General features: G+C 41.4%; 1 protein-coding gene across 1 annotated transcript in view; it reads right to left on the reverse strand.

Moving 5' to 3' along the window:
• Positions 1-480: 480 nt before the first annotated feature.
• Positions 481-17,992, reverse strand: part of wwc1 (WW and C2 domain containing 1) — a 161,430-nt gene continuing 143,918 nt past the window's right edge. Inside the window, exons 22-23 of the mRNA XM_078551048.1 lie at positions 13,934-14,061; positions 481-11,844 (exon numbers count right to left, since the gene is read on the reverse strand). Of these exons, the coding sequence (XP_078407174.1) occupies positions 11,778-11,844; positions 13,934-14,061 (195 nt within the window). The 3' untranslated portion in view covers positions 481-11,777. The remainder of the gene's footprint in view (positions 11,845-13,933; positions 14,062-17,992) is intronic.

Genomic DNA, 17,992 nt, shown 5'->3' on the forward strand with positions numbered 1-17,992 from the left:
TGTTACTTGTGCGTGTTTGTTCTCTGCGTGGCACATTCCTGATTGCTGTGCAGCCACACACCATGCAGCTTAGCGGGAACATTGTTCATGACTCCCCAAAGTCTTTCCTCATCTACAAGGCACAAGAAGCTTGACACCATCCAGGACAAAGCAGCCTGTTTGATTGGCATCATATCCAGCACCTTAAACATTCACCCTCACCACCACCGTCATACCATGGCTGCACTGTGTACCACCTACAAGATGCATTGCAGCAATTCACCAAGGCTTCTTCAGCAGCATTTCCTAAACCTGGGAACTCTACTGTCCAGAAGGGCAAAGGCAATAGGCGTAGGGCAACACCATCACTTGCAAGCTCCCAACAAGTCTCACACTATCCTGATTAGGAAATATATAACTGTTCTTTCAGTGTTACTGGGTCAAAATCCTGAAACTCCTTACCTAAAAGCTTTGTTTAAATTTCAAAAATTAGATCACTCATTTTTTTTTCTAAAATATGTATTTATTCAAAAATCAAGGAATTGATAAAGAACAAGGTTCAAGACATCAGACATCATCCAAATGCATCATGTACTAGGAAGGTAAGCTACACTTATTTACAGACCTAAAGTTTTGGTCATGAATAAAACGCTGGTCATTTATTGCTGGTTGTGTGGCATGTTCACAACTGTCAGGTCATTTAGTACAAACTCATAAATGAGATGATAGATGAACCTTGCAACTTTCATCTGATAAATCATGATTAAGATCAAAGCTGCATACAAGGATTATTTTGAAATTACACATCAGAAAATTAGGATTCCCATCTTAATCTAAGTACAATTCTTTTAACTTTTATAATAAACAACCCTGCATTCTATGAAACAAACTATGAAACTGGTGTTAAAACAAATAGGGAAAAGGGTCAAAACATTCTCTGAAGGATTGTAATGAGGGAAAATTGGTTCAAAAGTTCTGTTCTTTGCACAACCCAAGCAGTATATGAACATATGACTTTGTGCAGTTTGAATACTTAAAATTCTGACCAAAAGCTTTAAGCTGAAACAAGTTTAGAACAAGGAAATGTTCTGAAAGGTAAGTACAGAAACAGATGAAGAGAAGTTCTTCCTCTTGATGCAAAACAGCTGCCAAAAACTGTTCAGTCCAAGATTTTAATGTAATGATCTTCACCACAGGAAGAGTAAGTTTAAATGACAAGGAGCTTCATTTGGTGATTACAGATATAACTACTCAGTCTTACGGCAATAAAAATGTAAGCTCTTGTCTTGCCGCAATGGTAACTGAATTTATACTCAAATATTTCCAGTAACTGCCTTCTGGTACATCCGAGTAAGGAAATGCAACAATCCATGATCCAGTAGCTCAGGCAACAGTTCTTCTTTAGTTCTGAATTATCATAACTCTGAAAAGTGTTCTACAATTCACAATATAATTGAATCAATGATGCTAGGAATAAAAAGGTGCAGTTGCAATACATTTCATCATTAGTGGGATTCCTACTTCATTTTTGAGAAAGTTTTCTTAAGCCAAGGTGCAAAACCCTTAGAATAGTAACACATCTAGCTCACATATTTACTTCTTAAACTTGATTATTCAACCAAATCTAGTTCTACAAACAGTGCTATCAGTGGAAAAATGTGAAAGCAGGATGGTTTAAAAGGAAGATTCACTGACTTGTGCCAAGGAAAGATTGTGTTATCCCTATACACAAGTATATTTTCAATATTGCCTCTTTGCATTGGTACCAAACAAAATAGCACATCAAAGACAATTTGTTTACAAGAACGGGTAATCTATTGGTGGTACATTTATGCCCTACTACTGTGACAGTGGCTTTCTTCTCATATTGTCATATGCATGCTGAAATAAAAAGTCCTGAAAATTGGTAGGAATTAAATCAAGATACAGCATTTCTTATAGGTCATAAGGAAGCCCGGATTCACTTAACGGGAAATTAACTGCATCTTAATATCACAGCATTGCAAGTTCAATAACATGAGGCAGGGGTTTTATTGTTCTAATGTAGGACAATATTTGAGAAATGTAGAAAGAAAAAGGATATAATATGAGGGAGCGAGTTTAGTGTATGTAAGTGAACGATTTCCTACAATTTGGGAACTAATATTTCATGAAAACTGCCTGCTGAATAACTGCTTTATTCCGTCTTTTTCCAGTCTGCACAGGCTGAAGTTGTAAATCAAGAATGTAAAATATTAGACACAGATTAAATGCATGTGAAAATGCAGTAATATACTGAATTCAGAACTAAGCCTCATTATTTTCTTGCACCAGCAGTTGCAAATCACATACTAGCAGAGTCTAATGTGTATTACATTAAATATTATTAATTTTGTCCAGTTTATCATTCCCACCACTGATCCAGTTGTTTACCTTTCCCAATAATTTAGATTATTGTTAAAGATTACACAGCACTACTTGAAGAGCACGATGTAACCCAATGTCCTTGCCAACATTCCTCTCAATTAACACCACCAAAATAGATTAATGGGTCCAAGAGCAAAATGCTATGGATGCTGGTTGTTGCCAGGTCTTTGAGGTTAGATTGGAGAACCATAAGTGGTTGAGGTGAGCAAAAATGCATTTAAGGTGAACTAGATAAATATGAGGGAGAAAGGAACAGCATTCCTTAGGGTTAGATGAAGAGAGGTGCGAGGTGGTTTGTGTGGAGCATAAACGCAGGCATGGACCCAATAGCCTGTTTCTGTGCTGCTATGTAATTCTATGTAGAATGTTACTATACACAAAATGGCAACTTATATTTGCTTATAAAATGACATGGACTGCTTTTCAAAAATAACTACTTGTATGTGAAGTGGTTCTGCACATTTCTGAAAGATGTAATAAGTCGCTACGTAAATTTCTGTTCTTCCTTGAAGGGGTTTCACAGAAGTTATCAGATTTGTTCGCAAAGCCATTTCACGAGGACAAAGTATGCAGAATAATTTGAAGGATGTGAGTGATCACATTTTCACCTCACCCAAATAAAATATTCCTAAATGCCCTATGAACAGAAATCACACATGAACAGTTCAGAATAGTGATGGTGGGTGGCCAGGGAAGATGTTTATTGACTGTATGCTGAGAATTTGACTCAGCACCAGCATTAACTGAAATTTCAAGGTCTGCGCTCCAACCCAACACATTCAGTCCACCTGTACGTAGGAATATGATTAACTGCAGTTAGAATTTAATGTGATATTGACAGATGCCTGGGGAGTGATATTTGTCCTAGTTTTACAATGTTTCATGAAGATGGAATGTATACTTCTGCACTTTTTCTTTGTACAGGTTCCAGAAGCAGCAAAACAGTTGTATAATAAATGCTTTGTGTAGGGCATGAGATTTCTTTTGAAGAGACAGAGCCACTTTTGTTAAATTTGAGGAAGGTGACAATTTAGATGCTTTGTGATTTCTGAGGCAATTGTGTGTGTACAAGCAATATAAAGAAAAAAAACATGTTCTATTCTTCTACACACATTTTTCAATTGCTTTGTTCAATCATTACTGCTGACAAAAGGTTCAAGGGGGTTTTCCACTGAATAACACTTCAACAATGTTGAGACTGACAATCAGGAAAGGAAACTCAACAACCTATCTCTGGCATTTAGCATTCTCCATTGAATTCTGAAGCCAAATGTTGGAAATTATTGCAGAATACTATTTTCCCTTTTTACCTCAGTGACCTGGATTTTGTAGTTTTACAATGAAATTTTTCAGCTTGGGGAGGATGTTACGGGCCAAAATTTCACACCTGTTTGGATGGTATGAACCACTGTTGCCAGTAAATACAAAATGAAACAAAAATTTAGTAACAAACTCTAACCCCCTTCTGCCCCTCTCCATAGATTAAAAAAATCAAACTCCAAGCAAATTCACATATTGGATAATAAATAAAAATCACCAAATCAACACTACAGAAATCAAAAATGTGACTGAATATTGCTAATATTATTGTGCATATTATCAGAAAGATAAGTGACAAAAATGTAAAACAGCAGCCTTTAACATTTTAACTAAAGGAGAACTGGAAACCTTTTTAAAAAGTGATAAATTTTCACTTGACTCGCTAGCACAAATCTTTTCAAGTGTCATAAACTATGCTCTAATGTGCCATCCCTTGTAGAAATCCAACTATCTCACACAATGGTCAAAATTAGCAAGCACGAGATTATCCACAATTATATAGCAATGTCCAAATAGCAAGTCCTACAGCGTGGTTTCTGCCACACCAATGAACATTACCGTTATGACTGGGACTTGTGATTAAGCTCTGTGGAGTCCAGTCTACAGGGTCGTTTCACTGTGCTAAGCATTATGAAAGAATTACCATCATGTAAGAATGACAGTGGATCCTACACAGGGGTGAACATTGGTCAGGACACTTAATATTTATTTCAAGGTTTCTCCCTACAATGGGAGTTCAATTCCTACTGCTTTGCACCTGGAGCAGATGACACAAGTCTCATCAGCTCTATTTAAAAGTTGCTACCCAATCCTTTCCTCAGGATATTAGCTCATAAGTGAATTCATAATGAAGCAGTAATAATGATATATATGAAATGAACACAAAAACCGTAAAATAATGTTTATTGTTGATTCCTCTTCCCCCAACATTGGGATTTTATTCTCCAACTAGCTATTCTTATAGACCAGATGTGCCCCATTGACTGATATGATGAAATATTATCTGGCACATTCACTGTAAATTTTGTAATCACATTTTTCTTTGCTTCACTGTGCCATAATTCAGCTATTTTTGGGGTCTTAAATTGCTCTAATGCTGCCAACATAAAAACACAATCCCTATATTTTTTAAAAGCACATATATGATGTCAAACTTACAAAAAAAACTCTTCTCCTGCCTTTTTTACTTGAAAGAATTTTAATGTGGCAACTTTGCTGGAAACGCAATGTTTGCATTGATGTTCCAACAGATTGGCCAGGCAAAACATCACTTTGTGGAACTGAGATATGTTTCAATCTCTCTTCTCAATACCTAACCAAGAGCTTGGAACACTCCATAAACTTGAGGTATTCCATTTAGCAGGTCAGTGAAAGAAAAGTGGCATTCATTGTACAGATTAATGCAATTAAACTGTCAGTTCAAGGATGAGATTCAATCTGACTCCTTGGGTAGAAATGCCATAATTTAGAAGGCGGGGGGGGAAATCACGGAGCTTATTAAAGTCAGTACAATCTCCAAGTCCAACAGTGATTTGCTGTAATAAAGGATATTTAACCATTTATTAAAAAATGAAAAATCAGTTACACTTTTAAAATTATAAAACCTTTTGCTTTTTTGAAGACCTGGCTCCATTTAAAGTATTACAAATTTTGGAAAGTTGGTCCTAATATACTACTGGGAACCAATCCAGTTAGTCCACAATATATACTGTGAAAGGAAAAAGAATGGTGTAAGCACATTACTTTGCTGTTTTGTGGAAAAACAGACATGTGGTCCAAAACACCAGATTGATGAGTAAACTGTTGCAATTTAACACTTTTTTATATAAAAAAGGTTGTGTTCTCCTTAATAACTTCATCAACTGTTGCTTAAAGAGGAACAGAATTAAATTTCAATGATCACAAAGCTGACTTGGAAAGGAATTTTAACAACAGACGACAGAAACACAACTGGTAATATGGAAAGCACTTTTCCTGCAATTAATCTGGGATAGTTGCCACATAATGTCAGCAAGTACCTCTCCTAAGAGCAAATCTTGAGGTGAAAGCACACCAATAAAATCACCGCACAAAGGTAGTTTCTATCACTTTTTCTGACTTTCTGAATTGGCTATAATAATTTTTTTCCACAGTGCTGTATTAAACCTTTTTTTAAACAAAAGTAAAATTTGTATCATTTAGATTTGGCTATCTATATTCAATGTGTCACAATTTAAGAATGAATTCATCATTCCAGTTGGAATGGTATAGTTGCTGCAGTTAAAACACGAGTGAATCTGAAAATCTGTTTGGTCCATATGGTGCGGTGAACACTAGTGCCAACAGCTATAAAGAGTTTAATCGTCATTTGTGCACAAACTGGTGTTTCCATTTTCTAATTCCAATTCAGTAAAAGTAAACAAGTCAGCATCAAAAAACACACTTTTAAATATCAAATAGTTCAGATTTCCAAATGTGGCTCATGGCTACAACATAAAACACAGTATTTTCTTGGGATTTGTGTTTTTAAAGTCATGCTATAAATGAGGCAATTGAAGGTTTATTAGGATTGAGTTTGCTGGCTTTCTATTTTCAGCGAATGGTTAGTTACTGTCCAATCATGTGGTATAAAGTAGTAACTCTAAAGTATCCATGCTATATCACACAGTGTACTACTATAAAACTACTTTAAATAGTCTATCAATGAGAAAACCACAAACAACGAATCACAGTGCAATGTTACTGTATGGGGATGTTTGGTACAGATAGGCGAATGTGCATCATTTCAAAAACGAGTCAAGCAACAAGTTATTTGGTATTGTTATAATGAGGGCCAGTATATTCAGTTCTAACTACACATATGCAATCTGGCCCCAGATCAAATAGAAACGAATTCAGTTTGAAGTAACTTAAAATAGACAAAGCGTGGTGAATAAGGTCAGTGAACTACAAAAGCAAATAGTCATGTGGAAATATGATTTAAGTTCAATAATGGACATGTGGCTTAAAAAGTAGAGGACAGGGCGTTTAGTATTCATGGATACAAGGGGTTGAATTTTCAGTGGCCCATGATAGTGGAACTGGAGGCAGGAGAGTCTGAAAACAGGAGGAAAATCCTGTCAGGCTGGACCCATGACACGTTCTGAAAAAGAGTCATACTGACTCGAAACGTTAACTCTGTCTTTCTCTCCACAGATGCTGTCAGACCTGCTGAGATTTTCCAGTACTTCTAGTTTTTGTTCCATGACACATTCCTGTCTCCACAGGATTAGGGAGTAGTTGGATTGTCTTTGGTAATCATTACCCACCTGACCGTAGTGAGTAACCAATTAAGCCCCCTTAAGGGCTTAATTACCGGCACTCTGCCAATGCCAACAGGATTTTCGATCCACACATGGGATACACGTCACATCAGGAAACGATCTTTGAAACCATAGCAGCCTCCCAGCAGCAGGCCAGGTTGATATCGGAGGCCTCATGTACTTGGAAGCCCCCACTCTGAAGATCAGCTGCAACTGAGACAGTGTGTGCACTGTGAACACTTTTCCCCTATCTCCCTAACCCTTCTGGTCTTACTTACTTGATTTGTTGCTGGCAATTGGGAATGGTTGCAACCTCATGCCTCCCTACATACTTCAGCAGCTCCCACCTCAATAGTAGGCTGCCAACCTTTGATTGTTTTCAGGCTTCCTACTGGCAGTCCACACTTGGAAGCCTGCCATCCCTTAACTGGGTGGGCTCCCGTAGGCGGGCACTGAATTGACTACCTCTTTCAATGTTGCCCTCTGGGTCTGCTACTGACATTTGTGGTTCCTGACCCACATTTCAACCCAATAGCAGAAAAAGGGGCCCTAGAATGAAAAATTAGCCCAAAGTGTCCAGAAAAGATATAGAAGGGAAAAAAGGGAGGTAGGGTGGCAGTAATGTTTAGGGAAGTCACTGTAATGTTAGAAAGAGAAGACGTCCTTGAGGGGGAAAAGACTGAATCCATTTGATTAGAGTTGAGAAGCAAAAAGTGTATCAAAAATCAAAAGCTAGGGCTCCTTGGATGGCGAGGGATCTAAAGAATATGAAGAAATAAAAAAAATGAGTATATGTGATACTCATCAGATGAATTCTTCAAATGAGAACCAGGCCAAATCCAATAAGTTGAAAGAGGGAATGAAGAGGGAAATAAGACTAGCAAAGAGAGAATATGAGAATACAATGGCAGTTAACATAAAAGGGAACTGAAAAATCTACAAACATGCAAATAGTAAGCGGGTAGTAAGAGGTGGCATGGTACCTAATAGGGATAGAGGTATAGAGCAACGTAGAGAGCTTAGAGTTATAGAGCAAGTACTTAATGAGTACTGTATTGGTGTTTCCTAAGGAAGAGAATGCTGACAAAATATAAGTAGTAGAGATGGTAGAGGTAATGGATGGGGTGAAAATTGATAGGCTATATATATATTGGAAAGGTTGGCTATCCTTAGAGTGGATAATTTGCTTGGTCCAAATGGCTTGCATCCCAGGTTGATAGGCAAGTTGGAGTTAGTAGAAGGCTTGCCATAATCTTCCAATCTTCCCCAAATACAGGGAGGTGCCAGACGACTGCAAAGTGTCAAATGTGACATCCTTGTTCAAGAAGGGACATAAGGAAATTACTGGTAACTACAGGCCGGTCAGTTTAAATCAGTGGTCGGCAAGGTTTAGAAACAATAACCAAGGGAAAAAAAAGAACCAACAGACATTTGGAGAGGTTTGAGTTAATTAGGGAGGGAGAGAAAGCGTGGATTTATAAAAGCCAGATTGTGTTTGACTAATCAAATTGAATTTTTTGATGAAGTAACAGAAAAGGTTGATAAAGGAAATGCAATGGATGTTATCTATATGGATTTAAGAGAGTGTTTGACAAACTGTTGCTTTAAAGGTTGGTTAACACAATTGAGGCTAATGAAATAGGAGGGTCAGTGTCAGCCTAGAAAAATTGGCTTAAGAACAGAAAACAATGAGTCACGGTAAATGGTTGTTCTTTCAGACTGGAGGAGGGTAGATAGGAACATTGCCAAAATTTGCCAAAACTGAACATGAGGCAAACAGTGAGCTTAATACCAATCAACAGCAATAGGTTACAGATAGGCTAGCAGAATGGGTAGACAAGTGGCAGATATAATTTAATACAGAGAAGTGCAAGGTGATGTATTATGGCGGGAGGGATAGGGAGAAGCAACATATACTTAATCTCAGTTCTAAAGAGTGTGCAGGAACAGAGGGACCTGAAGGTTCATGTGGATAGATTTTTGAAGGTGGCAGGACATATTGACAGGGTAATTAGCAAAGCACAAGAGATCTTGGGCTTCATAAATAGGTTATAAGTACAAAGGCAAAGAAGTTATGCTGAACCTTTACAAAGTTCTGGTTAGGCCACAACTAGGATATTGCATCTGGTCACCACACTTTAGGAAGGATGTGAAGATCCTTAACAGGGTGCAGAGGAAATTTACCAGAATGGTCCCAGGGTTGAGGGAATTTACCTACAAAGTTAGGTTGGAGAAGCTGAGATTTTTCTCCTTGGAGCAAAGGAGGTTCAAGGGAGATCTGATAGAGGTGTACATGATTATGACAGGTTTAGATAAGATAGACAAAGAAAGTTGTTTATTAGCTGGTAGTACAGAGGTTAAGAAAGGTTAAGGTTTTGGGTAGGAGAAATGGGGGGTGGGCTGTGATGTAAGGAAGAACAATTTTATGCAGTGAGTGGTAATGACCTGGAACTCGCTGCCTACGGTGGTGGTGGAAGCAGCAACGGTCAATGTTTTCAAAAGGAAACTGGATAGGCACTTGAGGGAAATAAACATGCAGGGCTATAGGGTTTGAGCAGGGGAATAGGACTGACTAGCCTGCTCTGCAGAGAGCCAGCATGGACATAATATCCTCCTTCTGTGCCATTATGACTTAGTCATTACCCTCATCCTCCAGGGGCAGCCTAGCAATGGTCACCATTAGCTATGGCGCTGCTGAGCCGTCTGCCCTCTGATTGGACCACAGTTCTTGGGGCAGGTCACTATCCTTAATAGGACGGCAGCACTGATGGTGGCCATATAATTGGCTGCCACCAGCAAAATGCAACCCTGGGTCCCGCACCCATCAAAGTGGAGTTGCCCCGGACTTTTTCACCCAGCTGCAGGACTTCTGCCACTTACGCAAGAGTGCAATCTAAAATTGACCTCAACGCCTTCAAGCAAGAACATGCAAGCTTGTCATAGTTCCTGTTTGATATCTTGTGATCCCCTGCCAGATGTGCATGCCTATGAAGATGTGATTGCATTCAATGATGATTGTCTCACGATGAACAGTCCATCAGCACTCTTTTCCTAAACTCAAGTATGAAGAATAGCCAAATGCAAAAGATTGTGCTGAAATGTTGGTTTCCCCACAAGTATACCTCAGCACAGTCACCATTTTGAGAAAAGGAAGAAAAAGAGTTGGAAATCATGGGGAACATAAGAAATAAAAAGAGCAAAAATGCTTGGTTATGCAATGCAGTGGCAATAGTTCTATTCTTTTCTTTTTTTTTTGAAAAATCCCACCTTCTACTCAAGTGCCTTATGGTGCAGAATGTGACAGCTGCCCTCTGGTCCCCTAGAAAGAGGTTTTCCTTCATGCATAATCTTGGCCAATAAGTATAGGATTATTCAACCTAGTCAGAGAGTGAATAACAATGAAACCTAATCCTGTCCACATCCACGTATGAGACAAAGCAGTCTGGAGCAACACCCCGAATGGTTCTTCCTTTCTGTAATACAGAAACTCTGAAACCAATCATAGTGCCATTGGGCACCATGAAAGATGATATTAATCGGGGATCAATCTTAGGATTTTTAAAAGTTTATATGGCATTGTTTCTGTCATGCTCCCAGAGCTGTTCAACTGAATACACAAATGCATTATACATTGTTTATCTGCTGTCTCAGGTTTCCATTGTTTCTCAGCTATGGAAGTGTTATACTCTGTCATAATATATATGTTTTGTTCCAAATACTGAAATTACTTATTTGAGCTTGTCTTCTACTCCACCAAAAATCAATTATAAAATGAGCATCATCTCCTGACCAGCTCATAAATTCAAAACCATTAATTAATCTGCATCATTGTTTAATTTCAGCAAACATGAATATTATTAGTACCATTACTCAAAATGTTTATTGATGCTGGAATTTTCTGTACCTATAACTCTTGCTTACCTGCAGCTGTTGGCAAGTAGTAATAAGCACAGGAGAGGTACTCGATGCTGTTAAACTGGCATTGGCTCTTACATAAAAATGATTTTTTTAAGACTTTCCAATTTTCCCCAGCTTCAGCAAGAAGAAAGCAGAACGAACACAGTTAATTAGAGAAATAGTACTATATAAATGAAGTTCTGCAATCCTAACCATCATGTAACTGGTCCTAAAAACCGACCATTCAGTGTCAAAACTAGATTTTTCTCTCTTAAATAAAGATCATTTAACTTGCACACAAATACAGTACACATTGTTTAAAAACTACACATTATTTCCAGAATTAAATTTTCCTAAGCTTTATAAATATATACTGGAGAAAATGAAGGGGGCTTTTCTTTTCAATATTAGATAACAGACTATTTTCATAGAAGAATATAGAGCTTCTGTTTAGGTACCTCAAGACAGTGACATCACAAACAATACTGAATGTTATTTAATCACAGTTTCTAATTGGTGCTTCAACTCATCTATTGCAGCTTAACATTTATAAAACTAATTACTGTACAATAAGCTGAAAGCAACATTTCCTTTTGAAAGTATTTTCAATTGATTTTGTTCTTGCTGTCTTTTTTTTTACAAAAATGCCTGAAATATAAACTGTACAAATTAGTTTAACATCAATCTATGCTACATTTCCTCTACAAGAGTTCAACATATAATTGAAGTGTAGATTTGTATACATTCAAACATTGCAATGACTTCAAAAAGTTTTCTAAAATTTACAAAATATATCTGTACCATCACAATACACAAACAACTTCAGTTAAGCCAAATTTTTAAAAATCAGCAGTAAGAGAGAGTACTGCGAGGAATTCAAAGGCTTTGTGCTGATCATACGTCATCAGCAGGTAATGGAAGGATACCTCCCCTTCCTCGTGTGAAAAATGCCATCTTCTCCCTGTAAAAATATGCACAAATCACAATCAAAAGTCTAGTTTACAGTAAGACAAGTTCTTTCTGCTGGTGCGTTCAGTAAAATGTTTAATACCCACTTCTCAAAAATTACAAATATGGAATTAACTGACTAGGAATAGCTTCAGCTCAACAAATAAAACTCCCTTTCAAGCACAGAAGAGTTTGAAAGGTAAAAGAAAACAGGGGGTGCTTCAATAGATGTCACCAAAAGGTGAAGAGACACAGGTTCATATTCTGACTCTAGCATTAACAGCCATACGGCTGTCAAAAAGGTACCAAAGTAGAGCTTTGCACTGATTATGAGGATGAAGGGGGAAATTAAGAGCGAAAAAAAACCAAGGGAATTTAGCTACTGAGTCACACTTCTGCATCTCTTAACCTAGTACAAAAGTGTTAGGAATCTTCAGCTCTCGATGACGTTCATTTTTTATTCATTCATGGGATATGGGCATTGTTGGCTAAGCCAGCATTTATCACCCATCCCTAATTGCCCTTGAGAAGGTGGTGGTGAGTTGTCCTCTTGAACCGCTGCAGTCCATGTGCTGTAGGTACACCCACTGTTAGGGAGGGAGTTACAGGATTTTGACCCAGTGACAATAAGGGAATGATGATATGTATCCAAGTCAAGGTGGTGAGTGGCTTGGAGAGGAACTTGGTGTTCCCATGTGTCTACTGCCTTTGTCCTTCAAGATGGTAGCAGTCGTGGGTTTGGAATGTGCTGAAAAGGAGCCTTGATGAGTTCCTGCGTCTTGTAGATGATACACACTGCTGCCACTGTTCATTGGTGGTGGAGAGAGTGAATGTTTGTGGAAGGGGTGCCAATCAAGCGGGCTGCTTTGTCCTGGATGGTGTCAAGCTTCTTGAGTATTGTGGGAGCTGCATTCATCCAGGCAAGTGGAGAGTATTCCATCACACTCCTGACTTGAGCCTTATAGATGGTGGACAGGCTTTGGGCAGTCAGGAGGTGAGTTACTTGCCACAGGATTCATAGCCTCTGACCTATTCTTGTAGCCACAATATTTATGTGGCCAGTCCAGTTCAGTTTCTGGTCAATGGTAATCCCCAGGATGTTGTTAGGTGGGGGATTCAGCAATGGTAATGCCATTGAATGTCATGGGGTGATGGTTAGATTCTCTCTTGTTGGAGATAGTCATTGCCTGGTATTTGTGTGGCATGAATGTTACTTGCTACTTGTCAGCCCAAGACTGGATATTATCCAGGTCTTGCTGCATTTGGACATGGACTGCTTCGGTATCTGAGGAATGGTGCTGAACATCGTGCAATCATCAGTGAATATCCCCCCCACTTCTGACCTTATGATGGAAGGAAGGTCAATGATGAAGCAGAAGATGGTTGAGCCGAGGACACTACCCTGAGGAACTCCTGCAGTGATGCCCTGGAACTGAGATGATTGACCTCCAACAGCCATAACCATCTTCCTTTGTGCTAGGTTCGCTAGGACTCCCTGATGCTACACTCTATCGAATGCTACCCTGAAGTCAAGGGCAGTCACTCTCACCTCACCTCTGGAGTTCAGCTCTTTTGTTCATGTTTGAACCAGGGTTGCAATGAGGTCAGGAGCTGAGTGACCCTGGCAGAACCCAAACTGAGCTTCAGTGAGTAGGTTATAATTAGCAAATGCCACTTGATAGCACTGTTGAAGACTGAGAGTAGACTGATGGGGCTGTAATTGTCCAGATTGGATTTGTACTGGACATACTTGGGCAATTTTCCACATTGCCGGGTAGATGACTGAGTTGTAGCTGTACTGGACCAGCTTGGCTAGGGGTGCAGCAAGTTCTGGAGTACAAGTATTCAATACTATTGCCGGAATATTGTCAGGGCCCATAGCCTTTGCAGTATTCAGTGCCTTCAGTCGTTTCTTGATATCACGTGGAGTGAATCGAATTGGCTGAAGACTGGCACCTGTGATGCTGGGAATCTCTGGAGGAGGCCCAGCATCACAGATGAGGGAGGAGGAAAAGCAATTAACTTGAAAAAAGGAGGGAAGAAAAACACAACTGTTCAATGCAGCAGGTGAAATATTTCCCATTGTGCTACTTAAAACTCACCAGAATGATTGCATCTCTAGGGGCTCTTTCTGACTCTGTTCTCGTAACTTGTGCACCTCTTTAGATGTTTTCTTCATAAGCCTTTGAACTTTGTTCTCCTGTTTCTGTTGTTCTTTTGTTTGCTCTGCCTGGTGTAATGAGAAAATGGCACTTTTAAAACTTATTTTGTTTAAACTGAGCTGCATTATATCAATGGAAGCTACTGTAGATCCCATCAATAAAATTTTTAAAAAAATAATTGGGAACCCAGTTGAATAGCATTTGCATGACAAAGATCTAACAGTTCTGAGTTATTTTTTAATGAAAATCCTAGTAAGCAGCAATTCTCCATGGTTCTGTTAACCCTGTTATTTCAGTTGAGTGAGATAAATATGTTCTTGAAGTTTAAAGATATCTATCCAGTAAATAGCATGAGAAACAGTCTTAAGGGAAGAACTGTATCCAAAAGAATAGATCGACTAAAACTTTAATATATAGAATATAGGTTATAATTTTGTCTTCACCATATACCTTTTCTCACACCCAACAAAAAGCAAGTCGAAAAAACAATCTCACACATTCTATGAATTGATCTTTTGTGCAAACCAATGGGTATGCCCATGTTGCTTCAGAGAACAATTGCCAATTGGTAAAATATTAAACACATTAAAAGTCCAAAATTAATGTTGAGTTGTTGAAATCAATCCAAATCACACAGCAGTTTTGAACCAGGCCTTGAAAAGGTTAATTGGACAAATGAAATCAGTTCAGTTCCCTAGCCAAATAATTCTCACAAGGGGAGTAGTTTCCTGATCACTTACTTAATGGAATTAGGTAAACACCCTAGTTACGGAACTGTGTTTTGCTACTAATATCACTACCATTTATACAGTGCCATTAGTGTGGAAAAACATCCCAAAGAGCTTAATGGATATGTATGGGGGAAAAATGGAGGCTGAATATTGGGATTAGGGCATAGTGGTCAAAAGCTTAAGCAAAAAGGTAAGTTTTAAGGAAGATTTTACAGGTGGGAAGGCAGAGGGATTCAGAGATGGATAAGCAGTGTGAGGCTTATGTGGCTGAAGACATGGTTGCCAATGGTGATACAAAGAGAGGAACAATACACAAGAGACTGGAAGCAGGAGATGGAAAATTGGGGAAAAGGGTGACTTGGCCAAAACTCTAACTAAGTAATACATCATGGGCTGAATTTTCTGGCTGGCAAGGTGGGGGGGGTGGGCAGAGCAGGAGCGGGTGTGGACCCGATCACTGCCCACGATCAGGTCCGTGCCGCCCCCGAGGACAGCGCGATTGGGCAGGTGGCGATGGGTCTGCAAATGACCGCCAGGTACAATGGCCACCTGGCAGCCTGTTTTAAAAAGTTGCTGCAGCGTTTCCAAGGCTGCGAATTATGGCCAGTGCCCCTCGTTTTTCTGATGACTGCCTTGCTGCCCTCCTCGAGGAGGTGGCAGCACGGCATGAGGTGCTGGTACCCCAGGACGGGAAGAGGTGGCCTCCCCACATGACCAAACGTTCCTGGGAGGAGGTGGCAGAGGCGATGAGCTCCCGCAACTTGATGCAGCGCACCTGGATCCAGTGTCGCAAGTGCTTCAATGACCTGTTGCACTCAGGAAGGGTGAGTACCATGTTGGCATTGGTCACTTAACCCAGCAGGTAGGCTTTCCCCTTGGTGAGAAGACACTGGAGCCCTGCAATGTCCCATTCTGGTTGGGGTGGGCCATCCGCGAAGAGAGTCCAGGTACAATTAGCACTAATCAATGCTCTTCTCTCCTTTTCAGGAGAAGAATGCACATAATGCCGCGGAGTGGGTGAGGACTGGCAGCGGGCCGGCACAGTTAGCGATTCTCAGCCATTTCGAGCAGGAGGCCCTAGATTTGGAGAGGCGCCATGCGCTCAGGTCCACCGGTGTCGATGAGGCTGGGGTTCCACAGGCAGGTATGTTTGTCCAGCTGCGAGGTCACCATTGTTCTCCCAGCAGCCATGGCTGTGCTGAATGTTCAGTGATTGAAGTTTGCAACATGGCTTGACCGTCACTTATGGAAGGATGAGCGCATAATGATCCGAGGGGCAGGGATACACATTGACATTGGGTCAGTTAACGTGGAGACAATGTCCTTGTTCTTCCTTTCAGCATTAGCGGAGCAGGGCCGGGAGGAGCAGCAGAGGTCCCCTCTCACACCTGAGGGCCCTGAAGTCTCACCAGCGTCACACCATCTCTGCCAGGCAAGCACCAGCACAGATACTCGCACCTCGGTGAGAATTAGAACATCGGCCAGTGTCCTGGGGAATAGCGGTGAGGGCACTTTACAGTCGGAGGACTGCAGGGGACCAGGCACACGCTCAATCAGTGCCTGATGATGTGCCTCTGGAGTCGTTCGCGATGCAGCAAGCGCAGGAAATGCGGCCGGGCGTGCGGGAGCATCTGGGGGGAGATACATGAGGTTACGCTTGACTTGGTGTCCATGGTGTAGGAGTCTACGCGGACTATCACTGAAGCAATGAGCCTCATGTCTGAGTGCTTTGCATCCTCCATAGAGATAGTGGCGACTCTCGTGGAGAGGCTCCTCTAGGAGACCCATCAGGGCTTCCTGGGGATGTGCTTGGACCAGCAAGCCCTCACTTCGGCATTGACTTCAGCTGGTCAGTGCCAGTGTGGGAGATGGTCTGGGCACCAAGATTCCCAGCACGGTGCCCATCCATCCACAGTGAGCAGGGAGGTCCGAAGTGACCTCACACCTCTGCAGCAGCTGCCTGTCGCCTCTGCGGGCTCCTCTCAGGGCACTCCGGATGAGGGCAGCAACTCCTCCGCCCCTCTGCCAGGGACCATTGCATCCAGTGAGGCGACGACTAGGGAGATTCCAGCTGTGGAACTGGCAGCTCCCTCCCAGGCGGCCCCAGCACAGGCTCCACGAGCCAGAGGACGACTGCCAAGGTCATCGAGCCCATCAGGACAGCAGAGTCAGCAGGCTGTCTCAGGTGCCACTCCCAGCGAGGCGACAGCACCAAGACGTAGCACCCAAAAACGTAAACATAAGGCACCTTAGGCACACCACGGGTTTATCACTGGTGCTTTTGTGTTGGCCCGCAATGAGGTTTTTATGAGTTGGTGTGATTTTTAACACCTTTTTCAATTTGTTTCATTAAGTTTCTTTGGTTGCAATAATAAATTCAGACATGTCACCATGGTTGAGGTTGCCTCTTTTGTTTTGCAGGTGGATGGTTTCCAATAATGTAATGTGCGCTTTGTGGGACATTCAGTTTTATTAACAAGGACCTTAGTTAATGCTCCTAACCAGGCAGATTTTGCACTTAGGTCTCGAATACGGAGCATACAGCCCAGGCTTGTCCTGGAGGTCCATATGTGGTGTGCTAGCTGAAGGATCGTTGGATTAAAGCCTCCCGGGTGTCCCTACCCCCTTGGAGTATGCCCAGGTCAGCGTCTACCCCTCAGTACTTCCCTGTGCGTGCTCATCTTAGGACTCACTGCTGGACTCATCGTGTGCATCCGCAGCCAATGCGTCTACATCTTCATCGTCCACAGCGTCCCCCCTTTCCGGTGCAAGATTGTGGAGAATTCAGCATGCAACCACTATCAAAGACACATGATCTGGGGGGTACTGGACTGCGCCCCTTGAGCGGTCCAGGCATCGGAAGCGCATCTTGAGAAAACCAATTGCTCTCTCCACCACAGCCCTTGTGGAGGCGTGGCTCCTATTGTACTGCTGCTCAGCTTCTGTTCTTGGATGGCGGAGAGGCATCATGAGCCACCTTCTGAGGGGATAGCCCTTGTCACCCAGCAGCCAGCCATCCAACCGGGCTGGAGCACTGAAGAGCCCCGGCACCTGGGAGTGTCTGATGATATAGGTGTCGTAGGAGCTGCCTGGGTACCTTGCATAGACTTGAATCAGCATCCTGTGATCACACACTATCTGCACGTTCATGGAGTGGAAGCCCTTCCTGTTGACGAAGGCACCGGGCTCACCTGCTGGCGCCTTGATGGCCACATGAGTGCAGTCTATTGCACCCTGGACGCGGGGGAAGCCAGCAATGGCCACAAAG

The sequence above is a fragment of the Cetorhinus maximus genome, chromosome 10 (genome assembly GCF_964194155.1).
Source record: "Cetorhinus maximus chromosome 10, sCetMax3.hap1.1, whole genome shotgun sequence".
NCBI classification, from domain to species: Eukaryota; Metazoa; Chordata; class Chondrichthyes; order Lamniformes; family Cetorhinidae; genus Cetorhinus; species Cetorhinus maximus.